Source organism: Pleurodeles waltl, chromosome 9, assembly GCF_031143425.1.
Source record: "Pleurodeles waltl isolate 20211129_DDA chromosome 9, aPleWal1.hap1.20221129, whole genome shotgun sequence".
In the NCBI taxonomy this organism is placed as follows: domain Eukaryota; kingdom Metazoa; phylum Chordata; class Amphibia; order Caudata; family Salamandridae; genus Pleurodeles; species Pleurodeles waltl.
Genome location: NC_090448.1, coordinates 794,953,653 through 794,976,625, shown reverse-complemented (window position 1 = coordinate 794,976,625; position 22,973 = coordinate 794,953,653). Strand labels below are relative to the sequence as shown.

At 43.4% G+C, this 22,973-nt stretch overlaps 1 protein-coding gene across 4 annotated transcripts in view; it reads right to left on the bottom strand.

Moving 5' to 3' along the window:
- Positions 1–22,973, bottom strand: part of ZFTA (zinc finger translocation associated) — a 142,197-nt gene that overhangs the window by 44,749 nt on the left and 74,475 nt on the right. For 3 of the 4 annotated variants that reach the window (XM_069208033.1, XM_069208032.1, XM_069208034.1), the window contains exon 4: positions 14,736–15,473. The exons of the other annotated variant lie outside the window; for it this stretch is intronic. In XM_069208033.1, the coding sequence (XP_069064134.1) occupies positions 14,736–15,473 (738 nt within the window). The remainder of the gene's footprint in view (positions 1–14,735; positions 15,474–22,973) is intronic. 4 annotated transcript variants of the gene reach the window in all.

The following is a 22,973-nucleotide window of genomic DNA, read 5'->3' as shown; positions in this document are numbered from 1 at the left end:
CTACAGGAGGCTTACTGCTGCAGTTGTGCCTCTGGTAGGAGGCAGAGCCCTGCGGAAAGGTGGTCTTGGCACTGCACCAAAGCTGTGTGTGCCGAAAGAACCCACGTGTTAATGGGGTCTAGAGGGCTCCAATTGCCTTACCAGTGTCCATATCTTTCTTTATTTTCTCTACCAGTTGATCAACTTGAGACTCAAAGAGATGTTCCCCATTAAAGGGCATGTTGATCAGATGCTGTTGGGACTTCTGGCTTGAAGCCAGAGACACAGAGTCCAACATGCTGGTGGATTTAGATGCCAGACTTAATACCCATGGCATCGGTGATGGCCACATCCAGGGCTCACATGATGGTGGTGTTAGAAAAGGTCTGAACCTCGGCCACAAGCTTCTCTGCCCTTTGCCTATATTATTCTGGGAGATGTTGGTTGAGTTCTCCCATCTCATCCCATTAAGTTTGCCAACTCAGTCGACCTCCTCTTGAGGTATGACCAATGTGCCAATGGTTGGCAGGTAATGTTGGCCACCTTTTTCCCCCTGCATCTATTTTCTTGCTTTCCTTATCAGGGGTGGGCTATCTCCAGTTCCTTGTGCATTCACTTGTTTACAGGCAGTGTGCACAACCAGAGAATCCGGGGGAAACCACCCTGTAATATAAGAGGGATCTGAGGGGGAGGCCTTATACTTTTTATCCACCCTAGTAGTGACTACTCTTGCCTGAACTGGGTCTTTAAACACCTCGTGATTAGATTTTAACATGCCCTTGATCATGGGCAGGTATCAGGTTGGACACTGTCTTTGTGAAATCGTCTCCACTAAGAAGTCATCTTCCTTAGTGATAGCAAGTTCACCTTGTGGAAGATGGCCGCTCTGTAATTGGTTTCGTGATACAACGTGGTATCAGCTGTAGGGTAAGGCTTTATGGGATAGCCGTCAGGGTCATTGTCGCTTGTATGGACATCCCCATAATCATCCCAAGGATAATCCCAGGGCTCTGGGTTGTAAGGGGCATCATCCGACTCCCCTCCCTGTATGAGGAATGAGAGGACCCACCCTGGTGAAGCTTGTGGAGATGACCTATGTGGTGGAGGAGGGGAGCAGGTGCTTTAGGCAGAGAAGGAGGGGGAGGTTGAGAAGCCAGGTGGCTGGTGCCTCTAGCTCGATGTTTCTTGGGCTTGAGAGGAGGTGCCAGCATCAATTCTGCTTTTTAAAATCGAAAATGCACTGCATGCGGGGACTTGTAGGCCCATCCTTGCAATGGCTAAAGAGACAGTACTGATAGTGTGAAGTTAGCCAAAAACACACTACTGGATAAAGGTGCTGCAAATTAGATCACTTGTCAGTATTGCAGTTCTCTGAGAACTTTACAATAAAAAACATAGGGAGTCATCAGTACAGATCCTTTAGTTCCAAGCCTTGAAAAGATGCAAATATGTGCTTTGTAATCCCTCGTCTGTAGACATGTATAAGTACACAAACACAGTATAATCTGAGTATTTGTAGCCATGTGTTTATGTCCAACATACCACGACTTCACACATGTAGACTTGTTTTGAGATTTAAAACAGTGTTTGTAATGATGAAATTCTACTTCCTCAACGTTGTTTTTACTGTTTAGTGCTTATGATTTCCTGATAAATTACAAAACAGAATGCCTTCTGGGAGCTGTATTCTCTGTTTGCATGTAGACTAAATCTTTCTGAGTAGCTTTTCAGGTAAAACCTCAGGCTGTTTGTCACACCTTGGAGACTCCCCTCTTACATGGATTATTGCATGATTGCTGATATGCTTCACCATGGGAGAACTATTTAATTTGTCTCTCCTCTTCTAGCTGGATGGCAGCCATGGCGCTCACAGCGTGAACAGGCACAACAGGCACAACTCGATCTGTGGTATTGGAGCGCCAGTCACATTGTTCACAGTGACCTAATCAGAGTCATTTCTTGTTGCTCTCCCCTTAAAACACTTGAAATTGGTGAAAGCCTTACTAAAAACTAATATCCTCAAAGTGAAAGGGACTCTCCTGGCACAGCCAATACTAAAATGTTCACTGCACTCGGGTAAACTCAGCCAATAATGTGTTGCAAGCATTCTTTTCAAACCATTTTTGCTCATAACTCAGCCTGTGGTGGTCCTAGGACAATGGTACCAACTTCAAAAAGCTCTGTATACATCATCTCGGGTCCCAACAATAGGTTACTGGGGACTCCAAAATAATAACCCCTCCCATCATTCAGTGTCTTTTAAGCTTTCTCATTCCTAGAACTTTTGTTTTACAGCCGGGAGAAGTTTTGTTTTAAAACTGCTCCTTATTACAATTATGACCATAATTCAGGCCAACTTAACATCCGTATTACACTATTACTGTTTGTACACTCTTGATATGTTTTGGGTGACCCTTCTAGTTTATTTCTCTTATTACTCCTCCGTGGCTGGCTTGTGTCTTTTTTTTTTTTTTTTGGAGAACTGAATTTTGTTAGCCAGACAACAACTCTGATGTTGGGATGATAAAAGTGTTATTCTATATGAATTAGCATGGCAGATTTAAATTAAGATGCTAAATGGCAAATTTTAATTTTTTGCTGCAGATCGAGGAAGAAGGTAAATGTAATAGTTTTAGTTATATGTTGGGCCACTGGAATTATATGGCACGAAAAGATGAACTTATGAGGCAGGGTTGAACAAATTATGTGGCAGGAAAAGTCTAGTTCCGAATTTACAAAGCCAATAGCTTTAACTCCAGCAAACGCGAGACCTATTGCATTGTAATGCTTGTTTTTTTTTTTATTATAAGACCAGCATATAACTTTGCTTTTGCATTCAGTGTTTGCACTGTTAAGGTTTTTTTTAATCGTAAGTTAAAATCTTACTACCTTACTTACCTATACTTTTTTTTTTCCTGTGAATTTCTCTGCTTTTTTTTAACCCCTTCGCTACCAGGCCTTTTCCCCCTCCTGTGCCGAGCCTTTTTTTGGCTATTTGGGGCAGTTCGCGCTTAGGCCCTCATAACTTTTTGTTCACATAAGCTACCCACACCAAATTTACGTCCTTTTTTCCCAACATCCTAGGGATCCTAGAGGTACCCAGACTTTGTGGGCTCCCCTGAAGGAGACCAAGAAATTAGCCAAAATACAGTGATTTTTATTTTTTTTTTTAAGTGGGAAAAAGGTCTGCAGAAGGCAGCTCGTGGTTTTTTCCCTGAAAATGGCACCAACAAAGGGTTTGTGGTGGCAAGATCACCATCCTCCCAGCTTTCAGGAACAGGCAGACTTGAATTGGAAAACCCAATTTTTCAATACAATTGTGACATTTTACTGGGACATACCCCTTTTTTACTATTTTTTGTGCTTTCAGCCTCCTTCCAGTTAGTGACCAAAATGGGTGAGAAACTAATGCTGGATCCCAGAATGCTAAACATTTCTGAAAAGTAGACAAAATTCTGAATTCAGCAAGGGGTCATTTGTGTAGAACCTTCAAGTGTTTCCTACAGAAAGTAACAGCTGAAATAAAAAATAAATTGAAATTGAAGTGAAAAAAACAGCCATTTTTCTCCACGTTTTACTCTGTAACTATTTCCTGCGATGTCAGATTTTTGAAAGCAATATACCGTTACGTCAGCTGGACTCTTCTGGATGCGGGGATATATAGGGCTTGTAGGTCCAACAAGAACTCTAGGTACCCAGAGCCATTAAAGGAGCTGCACCTTGCAGTGGGTTTTTATTCTATACCGGGTATACAGCAATTCATTTGCTGAAATATAAAAAGTGAAAAATAGGTATCAAGAAAACCTTTGTATTTCCAAAATGGCCACAAGATAAGGTGTTGAGAAGCAGTGGTTATTTGCACATCTCTGAATTCCGGGGTGCCCATACTAGCATGTGAATTACAGGGCATTTCTCAAATAGACGTCTTTTTTACACACTGCCTTACATTTGGAAGGAAAAAATGTAGAGAAAGACAAGGGGCAATAACACTTGTTTTGCTATTCTGTGTTCCCTCAAGTCTCCCGATAAAAATGGTACCTCACTTGTGTGGGTAGGCCTAGCGCCCACGAAAGGAAATGGCTCAAAACACAACGTGGACACATCACATTTTTTCACAGAAAACAGAGGTGTTTTTTGCAAAGTGCCTACCTGTGGATTTTGGCCTCTAGCTCAGTCGGCACCTGGGGAAACCTAGCAAACCAATGCATTGTTGAAAACTAGACACCTAGAGGAATCCAAGATGGACTTGTGGGGATCTGACCAGGTTCTGTTACCCAGAATCCTTTGCAAACCTCAACATTTGACCCAAAAAACACTTTTTCCTCTCATTTCGGTGACAGAAAGTTCTGGAATTTGAGAGGAGCCTCAAATTTCCTTCCACCCAGCGTTCCCCCAAGTCTCCCGATAAAAATGGTACCTCACTTGTGTGGGTAGGCCTACCGCCAACGAAAGGAAATGGCCCAAAAAGAAAACGTAGACACATCACATTTTTTCACAGAAAACAGAGGTTTTTTTTGCAAAGTGCCTACCTGTAGATTTTGGCCTCTAGATCAGCCAGCCCCAGAGGGTGCAGAAATGGCCTAAAATAAATTGGGCCCCCAACCCCCCCCAGGGGGCAGAAATGGTCTAAATACAATTTGCCCCCCCCAGGGGAGCAACCCTTGCCTAATGGGTCGCTCCCCATCTCTAAAAACAAAAAAAACAACAAAAAAAACACAAAAAAAACACACAAAAAAAAAAAAATTGTCCTGGTGCCTAGAGGTTTCTGCACCCCCCCCCCCCCCCCCCGGGGCAAATCGGCCTAACAACAATAGGCCGATCTGCCCCCAGGGGGGGCAGAAATGGCCTAAAATAAATTTATCCCCCACCCCCCAGGGAGCGACACTTGCCTACGGGATCGCTCCCCTTGCGTGACGGCGCAAAAAAAAAAGATCCCTGGTGCCTAGTGGTTTCTGCCCCCCTTGGGAGCAGATTGACCTAAAATCGGCCAATCTGCCCCCAAAGCGGGCAGAAATGGTCTAAATATAATTTGCCCCTCCAGGGGAGTGACCCTTGCCTAAGGGGTCGCTCCCCATCTGTAAAACAACAACAACAACAAAAAAATGCCCGTGCCTAGTGGTTTCTGCCCCCCTTGGGTGGCAGATCGGCCTAATTAAAATAGGCTGATCTGCCCCCCAAGGGGGCAGAAATGGTCCCTCTGGGCTCTGTGCCCAGGACATAATGGTTACGTCCTGGGCACACGAGCACTGTGCCTCAGGACGTAACCATTATGTCCTGGGCACAGAAGGGGTTAACATAAAGTGAGATGTTATAAACATAGGTCTACAGCCAACACTTATACCACGGTCTTTGGACGTGTACAGCTAGGGATTGGCCACAGTGCCTGGCCTGTGGCAAAACTCTGTCCCCAACCCTCACTGGCTGCTCATCTACCACCACGCAAGCCTTTAGCTATGTGCAGCAGGCATGGCCAATGCATGTGCCAAATCCCCTGCTGGTGTTCAACCCCCTGCTGTCTTTGGCTGTGCATGGAGAGGGGTTGGCAATAGGGCCTGCAGCCGTTCCCCATGGCTCTTCATCCCCTGCTGCGCAAAACCATAAGCCATTTGCGGCAGGAAGTTGGCCGCAGAGCCTGGCCTTTGGCCAGTCCCTCTGCCCAACACCCAACGGCTCCCAGCAGTCAGCCAATGCCCCAATGATACCCACACCACAGCAGCTTTTTTTTTTTTTAAGGTCCTGTGGAAGCACGAGGGTGATACTGGGTTCCATGGGAGAGGAGCAACCCCCCCCAAAAAAACCAGCTAAGTTTAAAAAGCTGCAGCTATCCAATCAGAGTGCTCATTCATGTGAGACCGGTCTTGGTCTTAAGGAAGGGAATTGGCTGACGGGGGGGAGAAAAAAAAACATGGTCAATCAGAATGCTTGAACTTTTTAATTTGGCACTGCAGGACTCCTGTTGAACTCTCTCACTCTATTTTCTTAACCTCAATTTCTCAAAAACTACTGAACAGATTAAACCTAAATCGCAAAAAGTAGGCTTTCTGGGTAACTATATAGCTTTCTGCCAAATGTGGTGTCAGTTTATTGACCCTTTTTTCTGTATAGCTGTCTAAAATCCGCATGGGAAACTGCACAGGAAAAATTCATTTCCCCCCAGCCTTCCACCCCACGCACCTTTTCTCAACTTTGCTTGATGATGGATCCCCCAAAACTTTCTAGAGAGGAGCCGAGGTGGGTGAACGTTTTTTTTTTTTTTACAATGTTTCATGAAGAGCTGTCAAATTGCACCAAAGTTATTACCAAAACAAAGAGCACTCTTCCTATGGAAACTCTGACTTATGTATAGTACACAGGGGTAGCCACCACTGTGGTGTGTGTGTATATGGAAAATGTCACTTACCCAGTGTACATCTGTTCGTGGCATGAGACGCTGCAGATTCACATGCTTTGCACATCCCGCCATCTAGTGTTGGGCTCGGAGTGTTACAAGTTGTTTTAATGCTAAGAAGTCTTTTCGAGTCACGAGATCAAGGGACTCCTTCCCCTTTCGGCTCCATTGCGCATGGGCGTCGACTCCATCTTAGATTGTTTTCCCTGCAGAGGGTGAGGTAGGAGTTGTGTATTATAGTAATAGTGCCCATGCAATGGAGTAAATATGTATGTACATAATGTGGTTTAAAGCGATATATTTACAAAATTTACAAATGTTCAAGATCAACTTCAAACGGCTACAGGCTCCCGGGGAGGCGGGCGGGTGCATGTGAATCTGCAGCGTCTCATGCCACGAACAGATGTACACTGGGTAAGTGACATTTTCCGTTCGATGGCATGTGTAGCTGCATATACACATGTTTTGCATAGACTAGTAAGCAGTTATCTCCCCAAAAGCGGTGGCTCAGCCTGTAGGAGTTGAAGTTGTTTGAAATAAAGTTTGTAGTACTGCTTGTCCTACTGTGGCTTGTTGTGTTGTTAACACATCCACGCAGTAATGCTTGGTAAACATATGAGGCGTAGACCATGTGGCTGCCTTACATATTTCAGTCATTGGAATGTTTCCTAGAAAGGCCATGGTAGCACCTTTCTTTCTAGTTGAGTGTGCCTTTGGTGTTATAGGCAGTTCTCTTTTTGCTTTGAGATAACAGGTTTGAATGCATTTAACTATCCATCTGGCAATGCCTTGTTTGGATATTGGGTTCCCTGTATGAGGTTTTTGAAAAGCAACGAACATTTGTTTTGTTTTTCGAATTTGTTTTGTTCTGTCAATGTAGTACATTAATGCTCTTTTGATGTCTAATGTATGTAGTGCTCTTTCAGCTACAGAATCTGGTTCTGGAAAGAACACTGGCAGTTCTACTGTTTGATTTAAGTGGAACGGTGATATGACTTTTGGTAAGAACTTAGGATTTGTTTGTAAAACTACTTTATGCTTGTGTATCTGAATAAAGGGTTCTTGTATGATAAATGCTTGTATTTCACTTACTCTTCTTAGAGATGTGATGGCAATTAGAAATGCTACTTTCAATGTTAAATATTGTATCTCACATGAGTGCATGGGTTCCAACGGTGGACCCATGAATCGTGTTAAGACAATGTTGAGTTTCCACGAAGGAACTGGTGGTGTTCTTGGTGGGATAATTCTTTTTAGGCCCTCCATAAAAGCCTTTATGACTGGGATCCTAAATAGTGAAGTTGAGTGCGTAATTTGCAGGTAAGCTGAAATTGCGGTGAGACGTATTTTAATGGATGAAAAAGCTAGCTTTGACTTTTGTAAGTGCAGTAGGTAGCTGACGATGTCTTTAGCAGATGCGTGTAAGGGTTGAATTTGTTTATTATGGCAGTAATAAACAAATCTTTTCCACTTATTTGCATAGCAATGTCTTGTGGTTAGTTTTCTAGCTTGCTTTATGACCTCCATACATTCCTGTGTGAGGTCTAGATGTCCGAATTCTAAGACTTCAGGAGCCAAATTGCTAGATTCAGCGATGCTGGATTTGGGTGTCTGATCTGTTTGTGTTGAGTTAACAGATCTGGTCTGTTTGGTAGTTTGACATGAGGCACTACTGAGAGGTCCAGTAGTGTTGTGTACCAAGGTTGTCTTGCCCAAGTGGGTGGTATTAGTATGAGTTTGAGTTTGTTTTGACTCAATTTGTTTACTAGATATGGAAGGAGTGGGAGAGGGGGGAAAGCGTATGCAAATATCCCTGACCAACTCCTCCATAACGCATTGCCCCGAGACTGATCCTGTGGGTACCTGGATGCAAAGTTTTGGCTTTTTGCGTTTTCTTTTGTTGCAAATAGGTCTATTTGTGGTGTTCCCCATCTTTGGAAGTAAGTGTTTAGTATTTGGGGTTGAATCTCCCATTCGTGGATCTGTTGGTGATCCCGAGAGAGATTGTCTGCTAGCTGGTTCTGAATTCCTGGAATGAACTGCGCTATTAGGCGAATGTGGTTGTGAATCGCCCAATGCCATATTTTCTGTGCCAGGAGACACAACTGTGTTGAGTGTGTTCCTCCCTGTTTGTTCAGATAATACATCGTTGTCATGTTGTCTGTCTTGACAAGAATGTGTTTGTGGATTATCATAGGTTGAAATGCTTTCAGCGCTAGAAATACTGCCAGTAGTTCTAAATGATTTATGTGAAACTGTCTCTGTTGAGTGTCCCATTGTCCTTGGATGCTGTGTTGGTTGAGGTGTGCCCCCCACCCTATCATGGAGGCATCTGTTGTTATTACGTATTGAGGCTCTGGGTCTTGAAAAGGCCGCCCTTTGTTTAAATTTATAGTGTTCCACCATTGAAGCGAGGTGTATGTTTGGCGGTCTATCAACACTAGATCTTGAAGTTGACCCTGTGCCTGTGACCATTGTGATGCTAGGCACTGTTGTAAGGGTCGCATGTGCAATCTTGCGTTTGGGACAATGGCTATGCATGAGGACATCATGCCTAGTAGTTACATCACTATCTTGACTTGTATGTTTTGATTCGGGTGCATGGCCTGTATTACATTGTGAAATGCCTGTACCCTTTGTGGACTTGGAGTGGCAATCCCTTTTGTTGTGTTGATTGTCGCTCCTAAGTATTGTTGTATTGGACACAGCTGAAGGTGTGACTTCTTGTAGTTGAGTGAGAAACCTAGTTTGTGAAGGGTTTCTATTACATACTTTGTGTGTTGTGAGCACTGTTCCTGCGTGTTGGTTTTTATTAACCAATCGTCTAGGTACGGGAACACATGTATTTGCTGTCTTCTGATATGAGCAGCCACTACTGCAAGGCATTTTGTAAAAACTCTTGGCGCAGTGGTTATCCCGAATGGCAACACTTTGAATTGGTAATGTACCCCTTGGAATACAAACCTTAAATACTTTCTGTGTGAAGGATGTATGGGTATATGGAAGTACGCATCCTTTAGGTCTAGTGTTGTCATGTAGTCTTGTTGTTTGAGCAATGGGATTATGTCCTGCAGTGTCACCATGTGAAAGTGATCTGATTTGATGTAGATATTTAATGTTCTGAGATCTAATATAGGTCTTAGAGTTTTGTCTTTTTGGGGTATGAGAAAGTACAGTGAGTAAACTCCTCTTCCTCTCTGATGAATTGGTACCAACTCTATTGCATCTTTTTGCAACAACGCTTGGACCTCCAGTTGTAGAAGATCCATGTGTTGTTTTGACATGTTGTGTGATTTTGGTGGGACATTTGGAGGGAATTCTAGAAATTCTATGCAATAACCATGCTGGATAATGGCTAGAACCCACGTGTCTGTTGTTATTTCCTCCCAGTTTTTGTAGAACTTGGTTACTCTTCCCCCCACTGGTGTCATGTGTTGGGGATTTGTGACCTCGAAGTCACTGTTTATTTTGTGGAGTTTTGGGACTTTGGAACTTCCCTCTACTTTTTGGGAACTGTCCCCCTTTATATTGTCCCCGAAAACTTCCCCGCTGGTATTGGCTCTGATAAGTGGGCCATGTTTGTGAGGTTGTGGGTTCTGTGCTTTGTCCTCGAAACCTCCCTCGAAACTGTGATTTCCTAAATGTGCCTCTGCTCTGTGGGGAGTAGAGTGCGCCCATGGCTTTGGCCGTATCCGTGTCCTTTTTACGTTTTTCGATAGCAGTGTCCACTTCCGGCCCAAACAACTGCTGTCCGTTAAATGGCATATTCAGCACGGCTTGTTGTATTTCCAGCTTGAATCCAGATGTACGCAGCCATGCATGTCTCCGTATTGTTACTGCTGTATTTACAGTCATAGCAGCTGTGTCTGCTGCATCCATTGCTGACCGTATCTGATTGTTCGAGATACTCTGTCCTTCCTCCACCACTTGTGCTCTCTTTTGGAACTCCTTGGGCAAATGTTCTATAAAATGTTGCATTTCGTCCCAATGAGCCCTATCATATCTTGCCAACAAGGCGTGTGAGTTGGCAATGCGCCACTGGTTGGCTGCTTATGCCGCCACTCTTTTCCCCGCCGCGTCGAACTTACGACTCTCCTTGTCTGGAGGTGGTGCATCTCCTGAGGTGTGTGAGTTCGCCCTCTTGCGCGCTGCCCTCTTGCGCGCTGCCCCTACTACCACTGAGTCTGGTGTTAACTGTTGTGTGATATACACAGGGTCTGTTGGTGGCGGTTTATATTTTTTCTCCACCCTTGGAGTAATGGCCCTTCCTTTGACAGGCTCCTCAAACACTTGTTTGGAGTGTTTTAGCATTCCAGGCAGCATGGGGAGGCTCTGGTACTGGCTATGTGTGGACGACAGTGTGTTAAATAGAAAGTCGTCTTCAATTGGCTCTGCATGCAGGCTGACATTATGAAACGCTGCTGCTCTGGACACCACTTGTGTGTAGGTGGTACTGTACTCAGGTGGTGACGGTCTAGCTGGATAACAGTCTGGACTGTTATCCGACACTGGCGCATCATAATGATCCCACGCGTCTGGATCATCCTGACTCATCCCTGTATGAGTTGGGGACTGCATCATTGGTGGAGTGGCTACCGGAGATGGTTGTGGAGAGCGTTGTGGAGATGGTGGCGGGCTTACTTGTCTTGCCACCTTTGCCTGTGGCTGCTTGTCTTTCTCTTGGAAGGCAAGTTTCTGTTTCATTCGTATTGGAGGGAGAGTACTGATCCTCCCTGTCTCCTTTTGAATGTGGAGCCTTCTTTGGGTGTAATCTGGCTCCACTGTCTCTAGCTCTTGTCCAAATCTATGTGTTTGCATGTGTGAGGACAGGCCTTGTTACTCTGTGTAGGAACTTGTTTTCGGTTCCGAGGCCGGATGTTTCGGTACCGAAACCTTTTCAGTTGTTTTTTTCGGTTCCGACGACACTTTTTTTCTTCGGCGTAGTGATCTCTCGTGCCGACTTGTTTCGGTGTCGCTCTCTCGGTGCCGAGATTGCTCTGACCCGGTGTCTCGGGGTCGATTCTGCTCTGTGCCGGTATCTCGACCGGAGTCGGATGACTTCAACACATGCATGCCCTTTTTCGGTGCCGATGCTCGGTCACCTATTTTTCGGGTTAAGCCATGGCCTGCCGGCGGTGGTGTCCCCTGGGCTTTAGTGGTCTTTGCGTGAGTTTTGTGTATCAACGTCTTACTCACGGTTTTCGGCGTCTGTTCAGGATCGACCTCTTCCGAGTCCGAATCCTCGATGGAGAAGGTTTCCTCTTCTTCCTCCATGTGTTTTTGTCCTGTCGGCACCGACGCCATCTGTAGTCTTCTTGCTCTTAGGTCCCTTAAGGTCTTTCTGGACCGAAACGCTCGACAGGCTTCACAGGTATCCTCTTTGTGTTCTGGAGACAAACACAAATTACAGACCAGATGCTGATCCGTATAAGGATACTTGTTGTGACATTCGGGGCAGAAGCGGAATGGGGTCCGTTCCATTAGCCTTGAAGATGCACGTGGTCGGGCCGACCAGGCCCCGCCGGGGAATCGAAAACCCCGAAGGGCTGCCAGAGCTCTTCAAACTTCGGTGTCGATCTTTTGTAACTAACCCGATACCGAACGCAAACAATACCGTCGAATTTTCCGAGATTTTCACTAACTGTCCGAACCCGATGGCGGAAAGAAAACAATCTAAGATGGAGTCGACGCCCATGCGCAATGGAGCCGAAAGGGGAGGAGTCCCTCGATCTCGTGACTCGAAAAGACTTCTTCGAAGAAAAACAACTTGAAACACTCCGAGCCCAACACTAGATGGCGGGATGTGCAAAGCATGTGTATCTGCAGCTACACAAGCCATCGAACATATATATATATATATATATATATATATATATATATATATATATATATATGTATATATATGGAAAATGTCACTTACCCAGTGTACATCTGAGGAGTCGACGCCCATGCGCAATGGAGTCGAAAGGGGAGGAGTCCCTCGGTCTCGTGACTCGAAAAGACTTCTTCGAAGAAAAACAACTTGTAACACTCCGAGCCCAACACCAGATGGCGGGATGTGCACAGCATGTGTATCTGCAGCTACACATGCCATCGAACATATATATATGAGTGTATAAAGAGGTGTGTGTAAAAAAATTACTACCTTTTAATTGTAGGGTTAACCCACCACACCCATCCTTGAACCCTAAAACACATTAATACCCTTATACACTACCCATCACTGAATACTAAAACCCTCTTACTGTTCCATGCACTACCCATCCCTGACCCCCTAAAAACTGGTTAATATCACTGTGCACTAACCAGCCCTCAACCTTAAAAACCCTTTACTACCTCAGCCCCTAACCATTCCCAACTCTTAAAGGTCCCTTAATATCCCTATGCATTACTCATCTAAAAATCCTTAATAATCCTATGCACTACCCATGGCAGAACTCTTAAGTTAAGTACATATTAATATTTTGTTTTAAACTAGTTCATCTATACATTAAGTTTTTATTATTATTACTATTAATAATTAACTAGAATATTAAAATTACAGTCCAATTATTTAACTATATTGCTATTTAAATAATTCTATGTATATATATATGTTTATAATGTCTCACGTTTTAAAATGCTTTTAAAAATGTAATTGTTTTGAAAAACACTTACCTTCGCTGTAAAGACCTATTGATGTAAATAACGGCAGAACATCTTACGTTTGATGTAAATATTGCTGATGTAACTCCTGTGATGTAAATCACCACAATGTAATGCCTGTGATGTAAAGGCTCAACACGTTCATAAAGCATATGTATCAAACTAGTAAAAGTAAGGCACACCCACACAAAATCTAGATGTAGCAAATTAGCTATTTTGGTAGGGGTTTACCGACTTCTTGTTTACATTGTCATTTCCTCGCCATGTCCAAGAGGGTGCCAACATATCTCCATACACATCACTTAGGTTTGTTTCCTTGGATATCTGCAGTCATGCTACATGTTCCTCGTCTCTCATCATGGATAACGAGTGTGGACCACTTAAAACCTCATAAAGTTAACGTATGTAATTATTGGCATATTCTTTTTTTTCTAGTTTTTTTTCTTTCACTCCCCCCTCACCAACTTCTTCTTTTCCTGTTCCCCCCCCCCCTTTTCTTGGTTACCAAATGTTTCATTATTCCTATTTTCGTGGTTGTAGTGTAGCCATACACATTGTACTAGATTTTTGTGTGTGTATTCTTTTATGCGTTCCCAACTGAGCTCCAAGACAAAATGTTAAATAAATATATTTAGACGACTATGAAGATTTAGCACGGGCTGGCCTTGATGCAGGTGCTTAAATGTCAACTATGTGAACAATCTTCGCAAACCACCTTGGTCAGACAACTTGGGGGTGCAGCAATATCTTGCAACTTTAAAATGCTAAAAATAGTGTACCTCCGAAACAGCACAACAAGGATCGGAGTAAGGTGTGCTGGCATATCAAGAAGATATCTAGCAACAATAGGTTTGAATTGAATTATCTTAATATAGTGAATCATACCTGTATGTCTTCTACTGCAAGATTAGCACCGGCAAGAGCAAAAGCTGCCCCGAGAGCAGAGGCTCAGGGCCATGTTTTCACATTTGCAGTGGGATTTCCCTAAAGTTGCTGTGTTCTTGAGCTCTGCTGATGGGAACTGAACAGATTAATACAGGTTTCGGATTGAACCTCAGGCTGACTCGGAGCTAAATGCACAAGGAAGGTGCTATGCTAAATCCGATTGTGACAACACGGTGCATTACAAACACGTGGTGCAATAGAGAACTGTGGAATTTGAAAGGTGGCTGAAAGGCGTTGAGGAAAGGCTAGAAGTGGTTAAGACTGAGGCAGTACATATGAGCCAACACAAAGATGGATCACAAATTGAAGACGATCGTATTTGTGAAGGCTCCACTGTACATCTGATTATATGCTTTCATGAGAATAGTAACTATATTGTTTATTCTTAAACTAGGTCCTTTCTTACCTATCGCAATATACTGACAGCGAAATTCATGCTGCTGTTATAAAATATGACTATTATACTCAGCAGATGCCCAATCGTATGATCAATAGTTTTCATCTGAATTTGTTTCTATTATATTTTATATGCTTTCTGTTTTTCAGATGTAGTGGCCTGTGCTTACCATGTCTGTTTTGTTAATATATGAAAATCCCCAAAACTTAAATAAAATTAAATTGCTGTTCAAATACAATGTGCCTTCGGATGTCTATCCAAGGCATCACCAACTTAAACAAAAACATACCTCCTCCTACTGTGCTAATAACAGACTTGTTAACCTCAATGCTCTCTCACAACCCCCTGAAATTCAATCTTGCCTATAAAAGGAAACCTTACCATGAATGCCGTTCTCCGTAACCATGACATTTTCAGCCTCCAAGGTGTCTGCTGAAGTGCCCTCTGTCACTAAACTGCCCATTTTTCGATCCCATTCCTTGAGGATGACCAGCTTGTCTGCATCACTTAGAAAAAATGTTTCATCATGCTTTTGGAGAATGTGCCTCTTAATAGTGCTGACCTTCAAAGTGGTAAGTGAGCTGCCACACACCATGCAAGACAGGCCATGTGTCAGACAGTTGTAATCCATAAGATATTCCATCCGCCAGCGGTCCTGGTAATACCGCTTGTGGTCCCGCCCCCGCCCCTTACTCGGCACCCTTTCCGACATATTGGTATCAGGATCATCCACCCATGAGGCATCATCAATACTCAGCAGAGGGTCAGGGGTGCCACATGTGGAGCTCTCCTGTCCATTGCATGATGCAGGATCTGCTGGTGTTTCTTCTTCAGACTCATCTATGGTTAGGTCTACGTGAGAAGTCTGTTGGACCGGAGCTGGGATCAACACTGGTGCTGGAAATGAAGATGGAGAGCTAAGTGGAGCCGGGGTCAGGGACGGGATGGTAAGTGGAGTCTGACCAGGAGCGGGAATCCGGACCGGGCAGAGGATGGCAAATGGAGCAGTAACTACAACAGGAGCCAAGGACGACAGAGCAATAGGTGCCGGCACAGAAATGGGTGTTGAAGTCAAAGCTGGAGCAGGATCTGAACTTTGAGACTCAATCTGCTTCTGAACTGTAAAAAAAAAAATATATATATTAGAAAAATAATTTAAAAGGTAACTATAAATAAACATACAGTATGAAAAATCCAACTGCGTGTTTTAATATACCTGGGCAAATGTTCAAAATAATTAGGAGAGGGCTGAATCAGAGAACTGTGCCCTTGGAAAATTATTTTGAAAATTTCTTCGTGACTTTATATGAACTGAGGGTATAAGACGTTGGCTTGTTAGTAGTGAATGCTCAATTGAAATGCATGTATCAACATACTTGCACTACTAATATGGGTTCAAATGTCGTACCGACTGAAAGTGTTGTCTTCCTGGAATCCCTCAAATTCTGAAAACGCCGTGCAAAACAGTGCATGTTAAATGTAGATCTGGAGGGACCACACAGAATCACATGGAGATTGTTTCTCTCTTCGGGTGTAATAGCAAGCAAGGCATTGCCAAGTCTATATTTCACATAACTAAGTGAATGATTTGATTGTGAAAAACACCGAGAACCATTAACACAGTTTCATGTCCATCAAAAAAACACAATTAAATGAAAGATGAGCAGATACAACTTAGCAATGACCTTCATACCAGGTTCATTCCTGAAATGATTGGAGAAATTTCTCCAGTGAGAAAAATACTAACCATGAGCACAAATTCACAAATGCCTAGATGTGGAGCTTTAAGCCAAGCCGTCTCACATTTCAAACGAGGTATGGGAAAAAACTGGTGAAAGGGCATTTGATACAGATGAAGAAAAGAGGCGATTTTCATTACTTCTTCTGGCAAAGGAACCGGATACAATTTCAAGTGAAGAAGCAGAAAGTGCTCTTTAGAAATGAAAGTAGGCAAATGTTAATTTGCATAGGAGTGGTTTCACACCATTTTTTGTGAGATGCACACAGGGGTAAAGATAACAACTGGCACTAGTAAAACATGGAAGGTATTCTAGAGGCAACTTTAGTAAAGGCAACCGCCTGAGGCCCAGAAAACAGCTTAGCTTCAAATGATGTGCGGCTTGCTGCCTTTCTACAAGCTCTCCCTCAACCCATATCTCATAAGCTGCAGATAGCCTTGTGTCTGAACAACTGGACATTCTGACAAGTAAATGGGAGGGGAAGCCATGGCCCAAAGGAGACTCCGGGCTTTTTTCTGTCTTTCAGCGTTTTACATAGTGCACAGATTTCCCGGCCAGTTAGTAATGCTGCTGGTAGCCTCTGGCGTGTGTAAGGCCCAGCTGTGCCTGTCAGGAAGACCTATGGATGCGTTATTCAGTCTCAAGTGGAATAGGACAATATATATGTCCTTTTAGGAGGTAGACTCAGCCCTTCAAAGAGAGTGCGGCAGTTGTGGGCTGAGCAGAACTGGTTAGATTTATTCCTAAAAAGTATCTCGTTTTCTTGTGACATATGCACCCAGATATTTGAAACCACAGCAATTAAGCACTCGTGGCACCTAAGCAGCACTGTCAGAGTCCAGGGTGCTAATGGGTAGACTCTAGATTTCCTCCAGTTTGTATGACATCTAGAGCATTACCTAAAGAGACCCAATATATGTAACAACCAGTCTACGGTGACTTCTGGGTGAGAAATAGCCAGAATAATATCGACGGTGTATACCAAAATACTTTAATTTCATCTGGAGTCCCATCTAGGGTGACCAGACGTCCCGGATTTCCCCGGACAGTTCCGGTTTTTAGAGCACTGTTTCGGTGTCCCGAGGCTTCTCTTAATTTTACATAAATGTCCCGGTTTTTGGGACAAAGGTCAGATCTTTAAATAAATGTCCCGGTTTTTGTGCTAAAGGTCAGATCATTTAGGGAACCATAATTTAAAAACGCCTACAAAGTATGAAATAATTAAAGTAATGTATCTGTTACTGTCAGTCAACACATTCCCCTGCCTGCTCCCAGCAGAGAGACGGAGTGGGGAGCAAAGAGAGGTGGGTGGGGGCAGGTTGAGGGTGCATGAATAAAAGTGAGAGTAAAGTCATTAGTCCTTCTTTTATGTCTGACCTGTCCCGGTTTTTGCTCCTCAAGATCTGGATACCCTAGTCCCATCTGAGGCCCCTAACCAACGCATAATCCCAGATCCAACATACCAGGGGTGGCAATACAAGGGCAAAATCAGTGGGGAGAAGGCATCCCTGCCGAGTGCCTCTGTCCAGGAGGGAAATATCCGAGAAGGTGTCACTGACCCTTACAAGTGCCAGTGGATCACTACAGGGTAGCTCAACCCATGCTAGACAGCTTGATCTAGGTTTTCTTGTTTGTTCACTTATTACAACTTCCGAGATCCCTCTTTATCCCACGGGTTCTGACATTTGAATTAAACTCACCTGATTGCTAGCATTCCTCTTAGACTAGCACGGTAGCCAACTGCACTTTTAACAAAAAACAAATATAATTTTTTATTGGGTTTCAGAAGAAATCACATATTCCGATAAATGACAAACGCTGGTAGCTAAGAACTTCACTCTTTTTCCCCAATTTATTCTATATTTATTTTTTTGTAAATATTTTATTATATTTGACCAGCCCCCCAAATTCCCCTTCCCTCTCTCTGTGTTCATTCCTTCACCCCGCACAGTATATCATCTTGAACTTATTTTCCGTGGATCTCCAGAGTGTCTGTTATCCAGCTGACCATCATACATCACATATCTCTGCCATCCATAACATCTTCAACGTTGTACATGTGCCTTTTCCGTTGCCTCACTTCCTCTCATTAATCTAAAACACTTTCAGCACTCTCAACTTTGGTGGGTATGATATCGAGGGGCTAACTTCCAACAAATATTCCAATAGCAGGTCCCACAATGTTTCGAAGTCTTTAGTGCTCATGGACATGCCACAAGTTATATTTTCCATTGCCATGATATTCCTGGGCGTGAATGCCAGTGTGTCACATCCAGGAATTGTTTCTTCCGGAATGTTTAGTCTGGGCAGGTAAAGATACCAGTCAAACAGTAATTTACAGTGAGCCTCCCTTTCCAGTATACAGTGTGTAGTTCTGGTCAGATTGCTCTCGATATATGACCATTGTGTCTCTGACTTTGCTTCCTATGAAGATGTCCCATTTTCCTATTTGTGGGTAGGAGTTATCTAAAGCGGTGTTCATGAGATGTTTGAAATTAGCCCCCTTCATACTCCCCCATCTGGTGGGAAGCTGGATAAATTTCTCTATTAGGATGAATTCTTTTAATACTGCTTCTTTAATTGAGGGCTGTAGGACCCAGTGTCGCAGCTGTGCATAGTGTAGTCTCTTTTTCTCTCCCACTTGGAACTCCCTTTTACAGTCACTGAAGGGTTAAGTTACCCCCTTGCGATACATGTCTGTCAGCATATGACAGCCTCTCTCCAGGAAAGCATCAAAAGGGCACAGGTGCAATTATTGGGGTGAAGAAGAGATTTAAGTGGACTGAGGTGTCTGGAGAGAGATACTTAAGTAGATTTAGGGCGACATGTACTAAAGCATTTTCCCCATAGACAGAATGGGTAAAACCCTTTCATACATCTGGTCCTTAGTCACATATTGACCTCATCCCAGATTGTAAGAGTGGTGTTCATTGGAGTGCTAAATAAGACGCCGGTCAGTCTGCCTCGCCTAGCTTTCCATACTAGGTCCCAAAGTATTGGACCCCTTATGTAGGGCTCTGTCCATGTGCGTACATATTTTTTATCCGATTCATAGGCATGGCATTCTCCTAGCATCAGCAACTGTGCAGCTCTGTCGTAGAAGCACAATTCTGGCAAGGCCAGCTGGCTCTGCCAGGATCGAGAGCATGTCATCCACAAAGGGCATGACGTTTTGCTCATTTTGACCAAATTGTAGGCTCATCCTCTCTTACATAGTTTGCTAGTGGCTCAATATTAAAGACGAAGAGAAGGGGATGGTGGGCAGCCTTGACATGTGCCCCTCTCCAACCTAAATGGCCTAGACATTCCTCTATTAAGCACACTTCTTTATGGGAGCACCTGATATATCGCTAAAGCCAATGTCATGAAATTCAGACCTAAATCTCCCTTTATAAGCACCGCACCATGAAGGGCCAGTCCCCCTGGTCAATTGCATTTTCTGCGCCTAAAGTGACTGTAATTGTTGGTGCTGCTTTCCTCGACCAGGTGGCCCACCCATCTACTATTGTCATGGGTTTGACCATGTTTTACAAATTCAGAGTGGTCAGGGTGTATGAGACCTAGAAGCTCATTTTCCAGTCGCTGTGCCAATATCTTTGTGAAGATTTACGCACAAATGTTTAGAAGCACTGTAGCTCTATACAATGACCACTTACCTATGATCTTCCTTGTATTAAGGACATTGTAGCAATCAGCCATTGTAGGTGTCACCAGTCCAGCTGTGGAGAATGTATAGTATACCACCATCAAGACAGTAGATGTAATCTAAAGAAGGCCTTATAGAGCCCCCAACCCCGTGTAGCCATCAGTGCTGTATTATATCTCAATGTTTTAATAGCTCTTTATGTTTATCCTTTGACTATGAGATAGTATATTTTATGTCAGATGCTTGTTGTGGTGCGACAATTGAAATGTGGCATGCACTCATGCATTTGTCTTGTAGAATCTTTGGGACATGTTCTTCTATGTCGAGTTGAAAATAGTAATCATAGAAAGCCTCAAGTTTCCGATCTTCCTTGGTCATTTTTTCATCATTGTTTTGTATTATTTCTATCATAAATCCTCATTTGGACCAAACTGCCAAAAATTAATGTGTGTCCTCGCTTTCACTAGCTTTTACATAGGATACTGGATTATAATACTGCCACAAAAAACAATTACAGCCTCTAGTACTTCTGCCATTATGTGCTCCATGGCATAACTAGGAGACATGAACAGCCGGCTGAATAAATATGCTGGACAGTGTACCTGTAGTACCTTACTCATTGCAAATAATGCATATAAACTTACAAAGCCTACTGCATAGAACTGCTGGTGTAAGAACATAGCCCAGCCTGGAGATTGCCTCTAACATTGTCAAAATGAGAAGGGTGACTCAAAGCAGTCTAAACTCCATTTGAAACAGAACGTCCGCAAGAGGCGGGAAAACTTCAGATGATACAAGTGGCGCTCAGGTGATACAAGTCGTGCTCAGGGGCAATCAGACCCCTCGGCCTCCTCTGCTGACATGAAACGCCACCTGCAGGATCTTGAAAGCAATCTCTAAGTGACAGATCAAAAAATATGACACCATAACCCCGCTACTTGATCAGATGAACACCCAACTCCACATGCAAACTAATACACTTGATGAAGCAGAACAATGCATGTCGGATTTCAGGGGTGGTGCAAAAATCATCGGACACTCTACTTACCGAGCTCACAAAATCAATGAATTCAAACAAGGACAAATGTGAAGAGCCCGACTCCTACTCAAGACGCAATAACATCTGCATATTAAGGGTTGAAGAGAACACTCCATTTGAAAAACCTTAGACTTTTATGGAATCCCTTTTATCAGATATTTTTGGTGGAGAGATCTTTTCTCTGTGTTTTGTGATGGAAAGAGCACACAGATCCCTAGCACCCGAGGCCCTTTCGAGGCGCCCATGCACACCCAATCATTGTGAGACTCTTAAACTACAGAGATAGAGATGTTATCCTGCAGCTGGCAAAAGAACACAACATTAAAGAATGCCAAGACTCCAAAATCTCATTCTTACTGGACCTTACAGCAGTAGTTCAGAGCGCCATGGGTGTTAAATGGACCCTACATGACTTGGAGATGGCCAATTCCATGATCTATCTTTCCATCTTCAAGTTACTTTTGGTGGTTGTCCATTCTTCTTCACTAACTTGGAAGATACTGTGATGTTCTGTTTATTATTTTTGTTTTTGCAGAAACGCTCTCCAAAACCTCCACTGTTGAGGGCAACTCTATGCTGTGGAATAACTTGATTCTTACGTTTCTTCATTCTTATGTGAGGACAATTTGCTGTCTATTATATAGTGTGGGTTTTTCGTGTTAACAATTTGACTTGCAGATAGATTTACACTTGTTGGACAGAATGATCGGAGTTCATACAATTAATGAGTCCTGCTTGCTTTTGCTTTAACTCCTCTACAATGTACAAAGACAGTGGTGTGGCGGGTGGTTGGGGGCAGCTATGCATTGTTGTGCATCACACAATAGTAACATATTGGGTGGGTTTAACAAGTTTGGGGCAGCTACACTGGCAGCTGTGCTTTTTAAATATGAGTGGGAGTGGGTTTGGGAGTTGATGGGGAAGTTTACTACGGCTGAACGTGTTGCATGTCAAAATGATACTGTCGGGCAACAACACTACAGAAGTATTGAAATAACGATGGTCTGTCTCAATTATTTTCAACCGTAAAGTGGGTAATCATCACATCATTAAATGTGTTCCCTAGCATGTACACGGTCTTAATAGCCCTAAGAAGGAAATATCCCCATAGACATTTCATGAACATCAAATCAAGGTGAAAACAGTAAATGCAGCAAGAGAGAAGGACTCGGTGAGTCACTTTTTAAGTTGTTTCTCTGGGTCCCATGTTGTGCCGTATTCCCCAGGATCTCTGCAGGTGTGGTATTTGCTGTTCAGTTTCCATGGTCAAACCTATTCTCGGCTTCATTAACACTGATGTGTTAATCACTGATTCCTCAAGACGGTCGCCCAGAACTAAAGCTACAACTGTTCTGAGATGTGGTGTGATTTGTTCTCAAATGCAAAAACAATGCCAAAAGTGAAAAAGCCAACAGTAGTGTATTTTAATTTGTTTTAGTTTGTCTGTTATTGGTTGAAAAGTTGCCATCTGGCTTGATTAGCAGGGGCAAGATCTTGAAATAGGAACCAATCATAACCACTGTGATGCACAGAGTCCTTCTCTCTTGCTGCTTTTAATATTTTCTCATCGATTTGTTTCCCAGTAGTACAGCAAAGTGACCTCTTATAAAGTTTTTGTGTGTCAGCTTTCTACCTCCTTCTGCAAGCCTTGTATTCTAATAATTTCTCTTTTAGTACAGTTTTGAGTGTAATTTCCTGCTGATGGCAGCATTTTGTGCATATCAGAATGCCACATTTTCCTTCGAGGGGTGTGCCTCTATTTACTTCTCTGCTTCCACACCTCTAGAGACAACTGAGTCGGTCTATATCAGCTTTTAGCCCCGAGATTAAGTCTCCCAGGTCTGGGTGCAGGGCAGCGAGTTCTCTAGTGATATCAGCCTCAAGCTTCTCCCGTAATTCACTTTTGAAGAACTGTGAGCTGACGAGGTAGATTGGCCTTTGTCACCATGTTGGTGGATTTGCCAGCGTGGTTGGTGCCACAGGCTTTCTACTGTTCCAAAATATCCTCCTTATCGGGCCCTCGTTGTTTCAAAAACACAATTGAGTAATATTTAGGTGTCCGTAAGTGGCATGGGCTACACTGCCTTTCTTTATTGCCTGGGTATGCCTTCTACCTTGCTCAAATCTGTATTGCTCATTTACCGGTTCTCCTCAATTGCTTGACTGTGCAATACGATCTGGCACATAGGACAGGC